Source organism: Phoenix dactylifera, chromosome 3 (genome assembly GCF_009389715.1).
Source record: "Phoenix dactylifera cultivar Barhee BC4 chromosome 3, palm_55x_up_171113_PBpolish2nd_filt_p, whole genome shotgun sequence".
NCBI lineage: Eukaryota > Viridiplantae > Streptophyta > Magnoliopsida > Arecales > Arecaceae > Phoenix > Phoenix dactylifera.
Genome location: NC_052394.1, coordinates 24,340,491 through 24,357,437, shown reverse-complemented (window position 1 = coordinate 24,357,437; position 16,947 = coordinate 24,340,491). Strand labels below are relative to the sequence as shown.

The 16,947-nt window shown below is 43.6% G+C and overlaps 1 protein-coding gene across 10 annotated transcripts; it reads right to left on the bottom strand.

Moving 5' to 3' along the window:
• Nucleotides 1-253: 253 nt before the first annotated feature.
• LOC103704038 (auxin transporter-like protein 4) lies at nucleotides 254-6,704 on the bottom strand. 10 transcript variants are annotated; one of them, XM_008787163.4, is made up of 10 exons: nucleotides 6,549-6,670; nucleotides 6,383-6,469; nucleotides 6,130-6,267; nucleotides 5,265-5,567; nucleotides 4,875-5,060; nucleotides 4,561-4,673; nucleotides 4,277-4,460; nucleotides 3,986-4,083; nucleotides 2,280-2,745; nucleotides 310-812 (listed from the first exon to the last, which is right to left on the bottom strand). In XM_008787163.4, the coding sequence occupies exons 4-10, from the start codon at nucleotides 5,451-5,453 to the stop codon at nucleotides 582-584; spliced, it is 1,467 nt and encodes a 488-aa protein (XP_008785385.1). In that variant the 5' UTR covers nucleotides 5,454-5,567; nucleotides 6,130-6,267; nucleotides 6,383-6,469; nucleotides 6,549-6,670; the 3' UTR covers nucleotides 310-581. The 10 variants fall into 10 exon arrangements, with proteins under 10 accessions (XP_017697531.1, XP_008785385.1, XP_008785388.1 ...); XM_008787166.4 differs by having other exon boundaries at nucleotides 6,130-6,262; XM_017842042.3 differs by having other exon boundaries at nucleotides 254-812; nucleotides 6,383-6,663.
• Nucleotides 6,705-16,947: the final 10,243 nt, after the last annotated feature.

The window sequence follows — 16,947 nt, the reverse complement described above, 5'->3', positions numbered from 1 at the left end:
TATTTATAGTATTCCGGCCCTTCTTTTGTATGTTGGAAGAAAAAATGGCCCACGATAGTGGGCATGGAGCCCCCACCACGCCGACCGCCGATCCTCCCGTATTTTTTCAAAGATATAGCAAACACGCTGGTCATAATGACAGGCACGCCTACCGCTTTCTCCTAAAAATCATTTCCATCCTTTCATCCAACGGCGAAGAAAAAAAGTATTTTCACTCTTCGCATATTATATATGTATATAAAAAAGAGAGAGCTGCATCCAGAATAATATCAATAGACCTAAGCTTTGACGGCAGTGGGAATCATCACAGTACCATCAAACTTAAATTTATATTATCAAATTAGAAGAAGAGAGAGAGAGAGAGAAAGCAAGCCACCATATGAAGAAGAACCCAAGAAAAGAAATCCAAAAGGAAAGCGGACATCTCGAATGCCAGAAGCAGTAAAGCCCACGCTTTCGTTGCTTCCCCTTTCCGTATATTACAGGCGAGAAAAACCCAAGAGAGCAATCGGAGGAGAACTTTCGGTATAATTGAGTTGGGTGGGGAGTTTATATGGTATTTTATTGGAATCCACGGCCGCTCAGTGGTGCTTGTTTGGGTGCTGCGGTGGGGGCGCGGCGACGGTGGGCTTGGGACACTGGTAGCACTTGGCGAAGAGCCCGAAGGTGTCCACCTGTCTGACGAAGTTGACCGTGCTGGCCCACCCGCCGAGCCCGAACCCCACCACGAGCACCCACACCACCACGAACGCGTTCACCACGTAAATGGCGGTCCAGCTAGGTAGGAAGAAGGGTGGCTTCTCCGCGGCATTCTGCAATCAAAAGCCATCACAGCCGTCAATAATTTTAGCTAGCAATCAAAAAAGCAATCACCCCGCACAGAATAGAGAGCAATACATAACCATAGCCTGGGAACACAAGAAGAAGAAGAAGGAGAAGAAAGAAAGAAAGAAAGAAACGTGGAGGAAAGGAACGTCTCACCATTCCACTAATTCTTGTCGTGTCCCCATCCATCCCATTCAAAAAGGGATGGAAGGATTCGTTCGCTTTCCTGGTTCATGAATTCAATTTTCACCTCAAACAGGTTATTACACTTTACGATCTTCGAACCACACTAAGTTAACGCAATTGCCGACCCGAGCATGGGGGCTGTCAAGAAATCCAGAATGACGAAACCACCCACCAGGACTACCTTTCCCCCGACATCATCGAGGTGCTGGCTGTGGGTGATCCGGCAAAAATCTTTGCTCAGAGGATCACAGGAAACCGAAATCCAGTGGGAGAGCCGGTCAAATGGTCGGGAAAAAAAAGAACCAAGTGTACAATGGATTAGCCAATAGCCACCCACCCACCGCTAGCATTTTGAAGAAATTTATGGGCACGGTAATCAATCAATGGGAATAGAAAATGAGAGACGGTATAAAATATAATGATACTATACTTAAGCTTATCGACCGGTTAACTCCTCGCGCAGATATATAGGAAAAGGGTAGCACGGAATACCTTTTTGAAGTAATCGAGATGCATATAAAAAGAAGATTAACCGAGAGATATCATGTCAAACAATCGGAACAGGTAAATACCGCGTCCAGTGTCATTGTCACCAGAGAAGTCAGTAAGGGGCGATCAATCAAGATCGTTCTTTACCCTGGCAAAGCGAGCAGCTAGCGGTTAATTAATGTGGTGGTTAGAAAGATATATCAGACCAAATGCGGGGATGGGACACGGCTATCACAGTGCCCGCCAGCTGAAGAGACGTGAGGCACAATTTTAAACATTTAGCTAGCAGTTCATCAAACAAGCAGGCAGCCAAGTAGCAACATAATCTGAAGGACGAATGTGTGTGTGTGTGTGTGTGGTGCCAGCCAGCTAAAGGGGCGTAAACCACAGTTTTAAATATTTAGCTAGCAGTTCATAAAATTAACAAGCAGGCAGTCAAGTAGCAACATGATCTGAAGGACGAATGTGTGTGTGTGTATAGTGCCAGCCAGCTAAAGGGGCGTAAACCACAGTTTTAAATATTTAGCTAGCAGTTCATAAAATTAACAAGCAGGCAGTCAAGTAGCAACATGATCTGAAGGACGAATGTGTGTGTGTATATAGTGCCAGCCAGCTAAAGGGACGTAAACCACAGTTTTAAATATTTAGCTAGCAGTTCATCAAACAAGCAGGCAGTCAAAGTAGCAACATAATGTCTATATATATATATATATATATATCGAGAGATGGACAGAGAGAGAAAGAGATGGCATGCAGTGGTGTATGGGAGGGTATGATACCTGTCTGGCAGAGGGCGTGCGGTAGGTGAGCATGTGGGCGAGGGAGGGGATGATGTAGACGGTGAAGCTAACGAGGAGGGCCCCGACGGTGGAGTTGATGGGCCCGAAGAAGGGGAAGATGATGGCCAGGAACCAGATGGGGATAACCACGGGGAGACGGGCCAGCGCCCGCAGGCAGATGCTCTTGGTGTCGTGCATGCCGATCACCTTCTCCCACACGAAGTAGAGGGGCGTGCACGCAAACCCGAAGGTGATGAACTGGTGGATCAGCATCAGGATCACCGCCGCGTCCCTGAACCCCGACTTGGGCAGAAGCGAGAAGGCGTTCGAGTGAGTCAGCAGCTCGTCCCCGAATGCCCAGTACATCGCCGACGCCGACGGGAGCGTCAGCGTGAACACGTACACCGTCGCCACCAGATATATGTACTTGAACTTCTGGGGCTTCCACATCGCGTGCATGATCTCCCTGCAACCACGCCACAAATCTCAGCTCGATCGATGGATTCCCTTGGACCATGCTACATATGTATATACACAGAGCCTGAACAAAATGTTGCACAAATCCCTTTTTAACTTAAGAAAATTAACTACCAAAATATATTTTTGTTTTAAAGTCGGCATCATCACCAGTTAGTTCATCAAGGCCCAGTGGAATCCTCTCTACCAAAACAATTCAGTCCATCTTTCTTTGATTAGATAAGATAAATAAATAAAACATAAGAGCAAATAAGGATTCTCGATCGATCCGAGCAGCGTGGTACAAAGACAACATGTGCCAGAAATACTCTTGCAGCCAATCAAGCCTGAAGCTTTCCTGTCGAACTTCTAGCGTCGTGACAAAAGCACGGAAATTATTTACCCTACAGCTACAGTTTAGAGTTCTTTTCTTTCTAATTTTCAATTAGAAGGCCCCGGCCATTGGACTACGACATCGCGGACACACTAATGACGATGGTAGCAAATCCCTACAGAGCCAATCAGATCGAATTCCGGAATTGGTCCCCCCTCTCCTCCCAATCACGACCCCATCCTTCACCTAGAAAGGTAACAAACACCACTTTTATACCTTCTATGACTCATACCCCTTTCCTCGCCACTAAAAGATTCCTTTAATAATAAATTTGCGGATCAAAAGGTCCGTGGCAGCAGCATATCGACGGTTGGTCCATTCACCACTGATTTCCACAGCTGGTTCCCACTAAACGCCGGAAGTTCGGGTGCCGCTGGAAATCCTAGTAACATAACATAGGGATGGAGTGATGGAGTGCAAGCAGAGCCGGACAATATCGGCGGTGCATGGTTAATTCCCTTGCTCTCCAGTCGTGCCGACTGCTGATTGAGAGCAATGGAAGCTGGTCCTTGTACAACTAAAGAAATAAAAACGTGGGGACTGGAAAGATGGCAAATGATTTCCAAATCCGGGCTGCCCGGCCCACCGCCCAGCAAAAGCTGCGGATACAAGGGGCGGCGGAAGATGAAAAACAAAAGAAAATAATAATAATAATAAAAAGTTCCTTCAGGCTGCTTGCTGCTTGCTGCTTGAAAAGAAGGTAAAAAGTCGCGGCACAGAAGGAAGGCAGAAATTTTTAACTTTTGTTTCAATTTTTGTTTTTTTAAAAAAAAACAAAGCACGTATTCCTGCGGCCGAAAAGGGCAGGGTGGTGGGCTGCAAGTCTACCAGTACTAAGAGCAATAGCGGAGCTTACACGGTGACGGCGTGGCCGCCGAAAGTGTAGAGTATGTTGGTGGCGCCGGTGAAGTAGAGGACCAGCCTTGTGGGAGCCGAGTGCGCCACGCCATCAGCCTGGCACGCAAAGATTACCCGCCGGTTAAAATAATCATACCACCACCAGCCTTGCCGGCTCTCATCATTCCTTCTCCTTCCGGAGATGGGTAGGGGCAAAGGAGCGATGGGCCCCCGAAGGAATGATGGAATAAAGCAAGCCGAACCGAACGGCCGCGTAATCATCACAAGGAGGAACGGATCGATGGGATACCTGGCCGTTGACGAAAGCGGCGATGGTGAGGTACCAGGCAGTGTAGGTGGTCATGCCCAGACCCAGGAAGGACCATATCCGGTAGTTGTGGAAGGAAGGGATGAACACCGTGGTCGCGCAGCACGCGCCGAATATGTATGTCCACGTCCTCTTGTCCAGCCGGTCGTTGATGTAGTAAATGTTACTGTACCACCGCCGGTCGTTGATGTAGTAAATCATGCAAGTTTTTGAAGTTATTTCGGAAGGCGGAAGAAGAACGACCGGAATATATAAATATTGTATACCTGGCACAAGCAATGAGCTGGATAACGGAGCCGAAGAGGAGGAAGGTGCAGTTGAAGGCCAGGCCGATGGCTTTCCAGTAAGGGCCCAGCAGCCCATCCAGCACCTCGAACCACTGCGCGCAGCGCACAAGACAGAGAGGGGAAGGGGAAAGGGCATTTCCGTCATTTCGGTGTTCAGAACGCAGGTCTGGTAGCGTTATGCAAATTTGGTCCCCCGAAAATCCAGATTCGGGGACTGCGGGCGACTGGGACCGAGGAAGAGGGAGGAGGCCAGAGGAGAAGAAACAAGGGTTTGGGAGGAGGAGGAAACGGACCTGGATGACGTGATTCTTGAAGCTGACGTTCTCCTTCTCCTTGCGGGTGCGGTATTCGACGTAGAGAACGCTGATGAGGTAGGCCGTCCAGCTGCCCATGAAACCGTAGAACAGCTGGAGCAGCACCCCGGAAAGCATCCCCAGCTGCGAGAACGAGTAGGGCAGCGTCAGCAGAACCTGGGCCACCTGCATGCATGCGTGATATCCAAACAAAACTCCATCAAATTCAACCGCAAAATACCAATTTGCCTCTTTTCCTTTTCTTTCTTTTCCCCCCTATTTCTTCCCTTCTCTTCCTTCTTTTTTAAAAACACCAAAAGGGGGAAAAAGTTATAAGGAAAAGAAAGAGAGAAAATTGCGAGCGGGGTGCTGATATGGCGTTGGTCATACTTGATTGGAGGCGCAGCTGAACCAGGCGTCCCAGACGGAGCCACCGTGCCAGAGGAGGCTCTTCATGCTCAACATGGGCTGCGGCTCCTCCGCCCGCTCCGCCGCCGCCTCCTCCTTGCCGTTACCGTCCTGCTCCGTCTCGTTGAAGCTGGCCACGATGGCTTCCTCCGCTTGCTTCTGCGACTGCATCGTTTCGTCCTCGCTCTGTCACCTCTCTCTCCGACGCAGAGATCCCTTCCCCTCTTCTCTTCTCCGACGGCACCACCACCAGCAGACGGGCCGAAGGCCGGGATCCGTACCGATCTAACATCCAGAGAGCAACACGACAAGTCAGGGCCGCGAAAAAGCAGCTTTTTAATTCCTTCTTTTTCTCTTTTTTTTTAAAAAGGAAAAGGGGGAATTCCGCTGCGGATCTCTTTCAAGCCACACCTACCCAAGAATAACAGGAATAATAATTTTTTTTTTTTAAAAAAAAAACTACTTCTAAGGAGTCAAGACTCAAAATCAAACAGAGCAAAAATAAAAAATAATAAGATCAAAGAAAATAAATTAGAAAAGGGCGGCATCGCTAGACCCACTACAACAGGGAGACGATTACATTCATCTCCTAAAGCCCTGAGGCTCTCTGCGTCTGTATTTGCAATAGATAGATATAGGAAGAGGCGGCAGAGGAGCTACCTGTTCTAGAAAAGAGGAAGGGCGGAGACAGCGAGTGACAAGCGACGATAAGGATGAGGGAAAAGATCAGGGTAATGCAAAAAAGAATAAGAGGTAGGAAGGGAGCAGAACGCACCAGAGAGAGAGAGAGAGAGAGAATTTGAACTTTGCTGAAGGAGAGGAAACTGGAGATTAGATTCAATCCTACCCTTTTCTCTTTTGTTTTTATCTTTTCTTTGGCACGCTCCTCCTCCTCCTTTAACGCGGCCAGCAAACCACTGGCGGAGCTCTCTTTCTCGAAAGCCCACAGCCGAACCAGAATTAAATGCGCGCTTTGATGCCTGGACTAAACAACGGAAAAGAAATTAAGAGCATTAGTGCTGAAATGTTCAAAGCTGGCGGAGGGAGGAAAGTGAGTGAGCGTGTGTAAGAGAGAGAGAGAGAGAGGTTCAGAAAGAAACCTCCTCTCTGATTCTCCCACCCCTCTCTGACCTCCTTAACCGCCTGCCTTTTTGCGCTTCTTCCTCTCTCCTAATTTTAGCCAGTAACTAAAACAGGAGTCGATTGATTTTAGACTTAAGAGGAGGGGGGTAGATAGACAGGGATCGAAGGAAGGAACAATCGGACCTTATCCTGGTATTTGATTCCTTTGGAGAAGTGCGAGGGCTCGAGGGAAAGGAAAGACTGATGGATAGACAGCCAGGTAGCTGGGAGCGGGGGTGCGAGCAGAGGAAAGCCGGCGAGCAGTGTTTTATAAGGGAGTGTCAGGCGCCTCTTTCCCTCTACCACTTTATGGCGAGTAATTACCGCCACTTATTACTAACGTTGGGAAAGACTCCCCGCCGGCCTCAACTGCAACCTGGACTTGCTTTTTTTGTTTTTTAATAATAGCGTTTAACTATGTCACTAGCCCTCTCCTCCACTTTTCAGAATGCGCGGATCCGAGGCCCACCACCCATTCGATCTCCCAATTTCTCAGTACATCCTTCTTATATAATATTATTATTAATAATAATAAATAGCAATTCCTGGTCTCATCCTCCCGGGGTGAAAGTTCATTCGTGTGAAGGCGGCTTTTGCATATACGATAAAGTACACCTCTCACCATACTGTTTGCGCCATTAAAATTAACTTGCTTCCCTTCTATTATGCATGTTTCCTCCGTTCTACCGCTTTATTTTGCAAAAGTATCGAGCAACCTTCGGTTTGTAGGATCCTTATTATATATATATATATATATATATAAATGGCTATCCCCACTGATTAAAAAAAAAAAAAAAGAAGGAATCTTAGCGTTCAAACGGACCGAACTCATTAACCGCCGACCAGCGAATTAGAAGTTCCTGCTAGCTCTAATGCAGCAGATCAATCGGTACACGCTTTGGTCTGGAGATAGGTGCCATTTCTACTAATCTAGCCAATGAGCAAACAGTAAGTCCAGGTTTACCAGTACATTACAGGATAATTAATGGTGACGTGGGTAGAAGGAATATTTATCTATGGCCCCAGCAATGTCTAATCGCCTATTGCAACGTTGTACATAGACTGAATGGTACGAGTTGGATCTCTTAAATTTAAGCACAAAAAAGGAAAGAGAAATAGATCATGCGAACATTCCAAGAATTCAAGCATATTTCGACGCATGGTAAATGAAAGTCATATCGCTAGCAGCAAGTTCTGAAAAACAGTTCGCATCGTTCCAGTACATGAAAGCATGAGGTGACCTTAGGGGTCCCCTTGAACAATCAGTCAAACATCTTGGTGTTCCTATCTCTGGTAGGAACCTGTCTTCAGCTTATTGCAATACTCCGGTACCGTAATTCTTTTACAAATTGGAGAGATGAGAATGGAAAGCCTTATCCAATATCCATCATGGGTAGAGTTATTTTCATTAAATCTATTCTTTCAGCAATTCTAACCTATTTGATGTCTGATACTATATTTCTCAAGCTGTGCTTCTGAAATTGAAAAACATTATAAGCAATTTTCTATGGGAGTCATCTGAAAACATAAGGAGAGTTTATTTAGTCTCTTGGGATCGTATATGTCAACCTATCCATGATAGGTATTCCTTCCTTAGTTGCTAAGAGTGAAGCTTCAAGCTTTAATGGCCAAACATGCTACAAGATTTCTATTAGCTCAAGATGACTTTTGGAGTTCAATTATAAGAGCTAAGTATGGCACTTGGTCCCTCATGTCTTTTCCCATTTCTTCTCAAAATGGCTCTCCTATGTGGAAGAAGATATGCTCCTATGCTCCAATCATTTGTTCTAATATTAGAGGGTGTATTGGCAATGGTGTCTCTATTGATGTGAATCATAATTCGTGGTTATCTTGCAGTCCTCTAACATGATGACCTGCTTCGGTTGACCTTAATTCATCGCAAAGTGTTATGATTTAAAGATCTATTTTTGGCTAACAATAGAAAATGAAATCAACCATTAGTTTTGCAGCTCTTTAGAAAAGAATTAGCTAATAAAATTCTTTCTATTCCGATTTCGGACGGTCACATTATGGATAGACTACCAATCATCGGGATTGACGATCAAGATATCAGATATGTATAAACTATTTTTATTTGATAATTAATCCAGTCGAGGTGTTGATTGGGTGTGGAGGCTATCTGTTCATTCTAGAATTGCTTTATTTATGTAGAAAGTTGCTTGACATCAGCTTCCATGCGGGAATGTTTATATCATCGTGGACTTTGTATTCTTATTCATTCTGATTGATGTCGGGATATGGAAAAGAGTGTTGATCATGTTTTACTACAATGCATAATGGCATCACGTGTATGGCGGCTATCCCCTTTACAAGATTCATATATTACTTCTGCATTGAACATTTATGATTTCCTTTAAGTCATTAGAGAAAAATCTATCAATAATAATAAAAGAGATGAAGCTATTTTGATGTGTTATATTGCTTATTATATCTGGTTGGCTAGGAGTAAATGCATTTTTCAAGGAATGAGACAAAGTGCTAGAATGATTCTTCTTAGAGCATCCACTCTGGCTCAAGAGTTCATCCATGTGACTACGTGAGAGTCTCCATCAACAAGAGATAAGCTATATCTCTTCCTATGCAGGTTCTACGCATTCTCAAGCAATTTATTTTATTTAGGAGCCACCAACCCCTACTTCCTCAAGGTCACTTTTGATGGTAGTGTACATGAGAGAAGTGCTTTTAGTAGAGCTGGTTATGTAATTAAAGATCCTAGGGGTGTTCTATTAGTGGCAGATAGAGTCAGAATTTTTGATATGATAATTTAAATTGCAGAATTGTGTGCACCTTAGGACGGTCAGATATATGTTATATATATTTTGAGGGTTTCACATATTTATTTAGAAAGAGATTCTTTGACTGTTATTAAATAGTTCTTAGCTTTATCTTTTATAGAGGCCAACTCTCATCCTCTTCTGCAAGATTGTTGGTAGATGACATGCACATTGCTTTCTTTTGAAACCTCTCATGTCTACAGAGAATCTAATAGCATAGTAGATTGAATCGTATTACATGTAGCCAATCAAGCAGGAACTATCTTATGGGTTTCTATAGCCGATTTACCATCTTCATTTTTGAATATTTTATTTTCTGACTCACATAAATATATTAATAGTACAATGGTGTAATTTTTTTCCGATTTGCCAAAAAAATGATCATGAGAAGGGCATGGGTCACAAAATTGATTTAATGTATATAAATGTACATATAGGGGTCTCTTGCATAATGGCTAGATGCTATGATAAAATAAGAAATCAAATGAAATAGAGAATTGTATAATATCTTGGTGGAATTATTAATTATATGGTTGGGAGAACATATATGATTTAACATGATGCCGACCAGTATTAAGGCTACCACGCATTCTTTGGTATGAAACCATTTTATTCCACTTCGGATCAATAGTCAAAGCTCAGTGTTGTAGTTGATTCATTTAATTTTAAATGATTATTAGGGTTTATTTAGAACAACTAGTGTCACGCCCCCGCCTCCGCGGAGCACGTGAGGCACCTAGTGCCCACGTGGGGCCATATGAGGGGGGAAACACGGGGCTTTCCTGCCAAATATTGTCCGGTTCCAGGGCTTCACGCAAGCGTCCTTCATCCCTCCCCGATTTTGTTTTCCTCCCAAAATGCGTCTGCAGGATTTGGAGACACCCGCCTTATATGCTCGAGCTCTGAAACGAGTCTTTCCGATGTTGGACTATTGGGCTTCACAACTAGTATGTTTATTTTTAAGACTTTTCGATTAGGGTAAGGCCAGTAAGCTGACCAATATTGTTCGAAATTAGTAACAATGAAGAGTTGATGTCAGTTATAGTCGCCATATGATGTAATAAGATATAATGATAGTAGTAATAATAGTTTACCTTGTCGATTTCTATTCAGCATGCAATCATTCCATGTCTATTATTTCACCCTCTTCTTTGCAAAGTGATGATATCTGGGGCAGGTTTTGTTTCCAAATTAGTAGAGCAACATTAATACTATTTCTCCTAATGAAAACAATATATCCTATCCCGGAAAACATAGTTTGCTACTCAAAGAAACAGGGTATCTTTGTTCTAAAGTAAAGAACATAAACAACGAAATGGTGATTAAATCTAATAATGTATCCTATAAAAAATGTTTCTCGAGATGTGCTTATTGACGTTTCTATTTGTTATGAAAATGATCAAAGTAAAAGTAAACATGGAGTGCAAGAATATCATATTCCCTAATAGTTTCGTAATAGATTCTTACCACTTGATTGCATATATATATATATATATGAATAAGTTGGCCCACTCAAATTTGCCACAAAATATTTGCTTCAACATCAATATTATTCAAATTTCGGCAAAACAAAGCATGTCTCGGATCTCTTTCCTACCTCGTCCCTGGATGAGTTATTGCCTCCGAAAGCAATCATTTCACTTGGAACAACTGACTTGCTTTGGGCCCTCAAAAGTGATGGGGCACATGTCAAGGTAGATCATGGAAAACCCACCGAGAATGTCATGTAAATATGCAGCAACAACTGAATACTTTCAAGCGAGTAATTATCGAACCGATGGCTAATGGTACCCGTCTAGTGCCACCTGCAATATTATAGTAACTGTTTGGCCTATGGTTTTCATCTAGGGCCACCTGCAATATATATAGTGAAATAGAGTTCCTTTGTTAAAATCTAAGATCTTGAGAAGATATCTTGAGGCCTTTTGACCAGGCCAAATATTTTTTTCATACGTAATTGATATATATGTGAATAAACACACATTATTTGAGTTTCTTTGATCCCGTATAGAAATTCAAATACAGAGCCGATATGACACTAAAAGCATATCAACATAAGCACTCATACCCTCCTCTTGGTTAAGCTCTGGCATCGGCTAAGCAGACTGAAATCTAAATCAAATTAAATCCGATTCCATCACCGCAAAGCATTTATTTATTTGGTTGTTGCATGAGTTCCATTATTTTCCAGGACAAGGAGCTGTGTCCCGAGCGAAACATTAGAAGGTGGTAGGCAGAATGAAGGTGGCGCTAAGCAGACCAAAAGATTGGAAACAGCGGCACAACCACAAATTAAAGCTGCTTTCTGGGTCAGCTCATACAAGACAGGCTCAAATTCCATGTTCCAGTAGGGCTTGCCTGCCACGTTAATCCACTACAAAACCCCACGTTTTCCCGTTCTAACGGGATTTTGTCGGATTGGTGCGGTGCTCCGTCTCGCTCCTCAGGCCCCCAGCAGCCCGCGCCGAGCCCCTTGCTCTTTTTTTTTTTTGTTGTTTTGTTTTTGCTAAAAGAAGCCCCTTGCTCTCCCTTTCTTTCCATTCCTTTCCGACTCTCCTGCAGTAGCCTCTCCTCCTCCTCCTCTTCTCCAATATCCATATATTTCTTCTTTTAGAATAAACAATGCTGCGGCATCTCTCTCCGCCATTAGTTTCGGGTTTACCGACTCTCTTTTTTTTTAATCCTTAAATTAATCTCCCAAGACTCTCCTATGTAATACCGAATCTCCCAAGCTAAATATTTCGGTCTTTCTTGGATGAGAGATGCGGGACGCCTCTCGAGTCTTTGATTCGATCCGTCTCTTAAACAAAAACAAACGGATTAGTCTTCTACTCTCGTCAACAACGCATCGCTAGTGAAGACCGATGGTTTCAGACCATTATATTGCCAAGAGGGAATGTGCCACGCATCCTCCATGCCGCTTTTTCGTGGGCAATCCCCTCCCACGAGGACTGTGCTCTCATAAGCACTCCAGGTGCTGCAATATTAAATTGATGGAGACAAACAATGAGCGGTACAGCGCAAGAAAGCTCCAATAGTAGATTCCTCTCGCATTAAAATTTATAATACTTGGTTTACGTGCGTAATGGGCTTTTTCTTTGTATATTATGATGGTTACCCCCTCCTTTACTTTGGAGTTTGGACGCCGTCGGAATCTTTTCCAATGTCAGCCGATGGTGGGGGGCCCCAAATCACACTAAGGAGCCAGGAAATGCCTTTTGGATAGAGGAGATCGAAAAGATAAGAAGGCGCACCCAAAGCTACTTAAAGCCTCCGCTCACGTACCCTATTTGATGGCCTTGGTCAAGGCATGCAGGCACCCCACAGAACTCCCCCGAGCATCAACATGACCTAAAAGAACAGTGGTGAATGATAATGCATGGTAGGCTCCCGGTTGAACTTTAACATCTCGATACATCCAATTCCTGAATATCAGTGCGAGGAGTCGCCTAGATTTGTATTTTAGTCCTACAAATCTACCATACACTAAATAGATATTAGATATTAATGTAGAACCAAAAAAATTAAATAATATATTTTGAGTAGCTTTTTACGGCGAGATTCTCGCCATCATAAATAGTAGTTCATGATTTATACGGACCAGAGAATACTACAATTTGAGTTTATTTGAATCGACCATGAATTAATGATAGTATTTATAATTGGATGGAAAAATTTAGATTTTTATCATGACAAAAGTTTTTGAACAAATGAAAAAAAATTATACGAGCATCTAATATCGAATAGATATCGGGTGTTTATATAGAACCAGAAAAGTTAGGTAATATCTCAGTATTCCATCAAGTCTTCTGCCAAACCGAGTGCACCGAGGAAAAGGGATAAGGTAAAAATACCCCTTCATTCTGTCCCTGGATCGATTGATGTTTGATAGGTGCAGAGTGCATTATTATATGTTGATGGGTGGGCTCGCACTGTTGTCAAATAGCGATGTCTTCAAATCAAGGCAGGCCCACCTCGCAGCTTCTTCGGATCAATGCCGACGCAACCACAAGGGTATGAATGCGGCACCGATGACCGGTCACGCTCGCGGGCTCCGCACTTGGAGACCCATTGATAAAGCCATTTGCTTATATCCGGTGACTCCTAATCAAGTAACGTCGTCCCTTGCTAATCTTACACCTGGAAATCAAACAATGGTAGGGCCGCACCACTCACCAACCAGAACTACCACCTCAGGCCATCTGCTGAGGAAAACAGCTGACTACCAATCAGAGAAAGCCGAGGCCAAGTGAGCGAAGAACGACATCAGCTCCACGCAATATGGTCTAAATCTAATCTATCTATCATGGACCGGCATAAAATCTAATAGGAGGCCAAATTTGATAGAACTCTCATTTTGGGACCGGTCAAGATAAGAAAAAAACTAAGAGATAGTCTCCACTCACACTCGGAATCTAAAAAGTCTCCACTCTGTTGGGATACAAACTCTTTTGTCTATTAAAAAAAAAGTTCAAGACCCAGATATGCAAGAGATATAGATTATTCTAAACCATACTTTCTGTTTCCAAAATTCTATCTAACTTAGGCATCGAAGGATCTGGCCGGAGCTGATCCGGTGAGCTTTCCTCTTCTTTTTGTATACAGATTAACATCTCTCCGCAATAGATCAATGCTTCATCTTCCACCACAGCAGACCGACAACGCTCTCCTCGCTCTAGATTACCAAACGGGTTTTGGGCGTCAACATACTGGCCCTATTTGTGCAAACGAGAACAAATCCCATCTTCGATTTGAGCATTTTCATCGTAGATTTTATCATTAGGGTGGTGCGTCCGCAAGCAACTCTTGTGCCTTCTTCCATGATCACCCCAAAGCGTCATCACCTTCTATCTGCACTGGATGTGCGCCTTTTGAGGCTAGGATGCAAGTCCCTGGAGGTCACCCTTCTATGTTGCTCGAGATACTATCGTCGTGCACACAGGATGTGTGACCATGCATCAAGCTGTCCAAACCCATCGTTGGCTCAGACACCATGGCCTCTACTATCAGCATGTCGTCACGGACCGTGAAGCTTTAGGCCATCATTGCATGCTGTCATCACGGGCCGCCACCGTGGATCGAGCGTGGAGCAAGGCCTACTTCGGAATTGGTCCAGTCAGGTCCGGTACACCTCTCCAATGATATTCACCCCCTCCTTTGGATCCATCATGCTCAACAACGGTCTTCGGCATCTGCTTGGTAGATTGGGGCTTACTTCCCAGTCATCGGCAAGATATCCTACTCCATTATCTGCCTCTCCATGCCAAGAGGATCTGCACCACCATCCTCCTCTCTCATACCAGCGGTTCCATGCTACCGCCTTCGCCACTGTGATTAGGGCTTAGATCCAAGCCCTCCCAGTGAGGAAGAAGAAGACTAGGCAGGACTTGCCGCAAATGGGTCCGAAATGATGACCCAACCTAGAGATCGATCCAATTAGCTTAAACCAAGGCAGATTCAGACTATTACCACATCAGCAAATATATACCACATCATCAACACGTCAACTTCAATAATTGGTTTTAGCTGTCATGTCAACCGAGCACATCGGCAATGACACATCAACACCACTGCCTTGTACGCAAGCACATCATCAGACATGTTAGCTACCATGTACGCACCGGAAGGACATCAAACAATGTCAGCATGCCACATTGACTGCCATCTCAACAAACACATCAACCATGTTGACAAGCACATCAGCAATCGCATTATCTACAACATCGGTAGACACATCAAAATTGGTCCACATTATCTACCATATCAGCTGCAACATCAGCATGTTGACCACTTCAACTTTTGGAACTGGCTAGCTCGGCTCGGCAACATTGATCAGATCGGTTCAAACCGATATAATTACTTTGACCAATCGCTTTACCAATTTTTGAATCGGTTCTGGACCGATTCAGCCCAATTCTCTATGTTTTTAGGTGTGCTCTTTTCATTTTTGTCCTCTGTTTGCCCTAATTCTACTTTCATAATTGTTTTTTTCATATTTATTTCTTTGGTTCATCATTATATTCTTGTGATTTGGAATAAATTTGATGCCTCTATCGTTTTTTTACAACTTTGGATGGATTCAACACATCAACTGACTCCATTAGCATGCAAAATTGCAAAACCCATCGAGCTCGATGACTTGTAATTGAAACCTAAGCAGGGGCAACTAGGTAATGGCAGCCGGATTGGGCTGCAGAGTGCTTCATAGGCTTCAAATAGGTATGTGCACATACACCATGTATGAATTGATTATTTGTGATCTAACCATTTTGAATAGTTTATTATGCACAGAATCTAGCTTTCATAGCTCATAGCCTCTCCAAAACTCAAACCCTAGATAAGCCTCAGCAACTCTCTAAGCAAAAAAGGTTTATAGCTCAGACCAGCCGAGATTTGCGCACCTGATCGCACTCCAAATCAGTAACTTCAAAAGATGGGCGAGGCAAGATAAGCCAAAGCCTATAATTGGCTAATTCGACTATTTCCTTCATCAAAGCTAAAAAAAAGGTTAGCACTCAGAGCTGATGTAAATGTGATGTGACCTAAGTTTGACCTGCCTATCATATGCCGACATATGATCTGGCAGGAGGCGAATTTTAATAAGACTTTTATTTTCAAACTGGTCTAGATAAAAAAAAGAAAAAAAGTGAAGAGATAGTCTTCTAGTCAAAATCGGACTCTTTATTTATAAAAAGAACTCAAGATATAAATATGCAAGAGACACAAGTTATTTTACATCATGCTCTTTTTTTTTTTGCTCTCATGTTGCTACTGACTTAGATATTAGGGGATCTGGATGGAGCCACTCTATTGAGCTTTTTTTTATGTGTATGTGCAGATCAGCATCTCTTAATGATAGATTGGTGCTTCATTTTCTATCGTTGCATACCAATCAGCGCCCTCCTCGCGTCCGGACCACCAAATTGGTTTTGGGCATCAACGCCATTCTCTCGAGAGAAACAACTGTAGAAGAAAAACCACGTGGTAGGCTTAAAAAATAAGTTAGGCCGATGAAATGAAAGATATAACTAACCAACCACAAGGAAGGAAAGCCGTTACTCATTTTATTTTAACCCACGACGCCGACAGTGCCGCCATCCGTTTTGTCGCAACCGATGCCAGGGTGGATAAAATAAACAGCATTTGCCCGTATCTTTGAATTTACTGCAACCTTCTGACTTTCTTCACTCCACTTGCTCTAGTTATTTGTAAATATTCGTGCTGCCGCCCGCATGGCAGGCTTCCTTTGGACCCCTGCGACTCGGGATCCGAAGCACGGATGCGTTGCGTTCAATCCATGGTGGATCCCAAGCTTGATGGCTATATTTTTCTGCTCCACTCAGGTAATCCAGCCTCATTTGACCCGCATAACGAGCCAATCATGCATCTATTGACAATATTAGAGCAGGCAACGTTGTGGCATGCACTGAGGAGAACGAGTTTTGATGACTCATCGCATCGGTCGCATGTGCTGCTTCATATTTTATCCTTGATTTCTCAAGAGCTCCGAATTAACATTTTGCTGTCCCGTGCAAGCTGATCGATTTGTTATAATACATGATCTAACGTCTGCTGAAGAACTGTTCCTTAATGTCCTTCCCAGCTGTGGGTAGGGGCGTGCCTCCTAATCGGGCCAGGCCACTGATTCTGTATTTTCTGATGCAAACTTTATTGCGTACCCTCTTCTTGTGGCTTCGAGCTACGTGGACATAAATAATCATGAAGGTTTTACCGTGGTGAGAAACAGG

Excerpts from the sequence above, each read along its gene's own strand:
- LOC103704038 (XM_008787164.4), bottom strand. The coding sequence starts at position 5,453 with ATGCAGTCGCAGAAGCAAGCGGAGGAAGCCATCGTGGCCAGCTTCAAC. Across the intron at positions 4,084-4,276 it reads CCGCTTTCGTCAACGGCCAG|GCTGATGGCGTGGCGCACTC; the intron begins GTATCCCATCGA and ends TTTGCGTGCCAG. Across the intron at positions 2,746-3,985 it reads GGCGGCCACGCCGTCACCGT|GGAGATCATGCACGCGATGT; the intron begins GTAAGCTCCGCT and ends GCGTGGTTGCAG.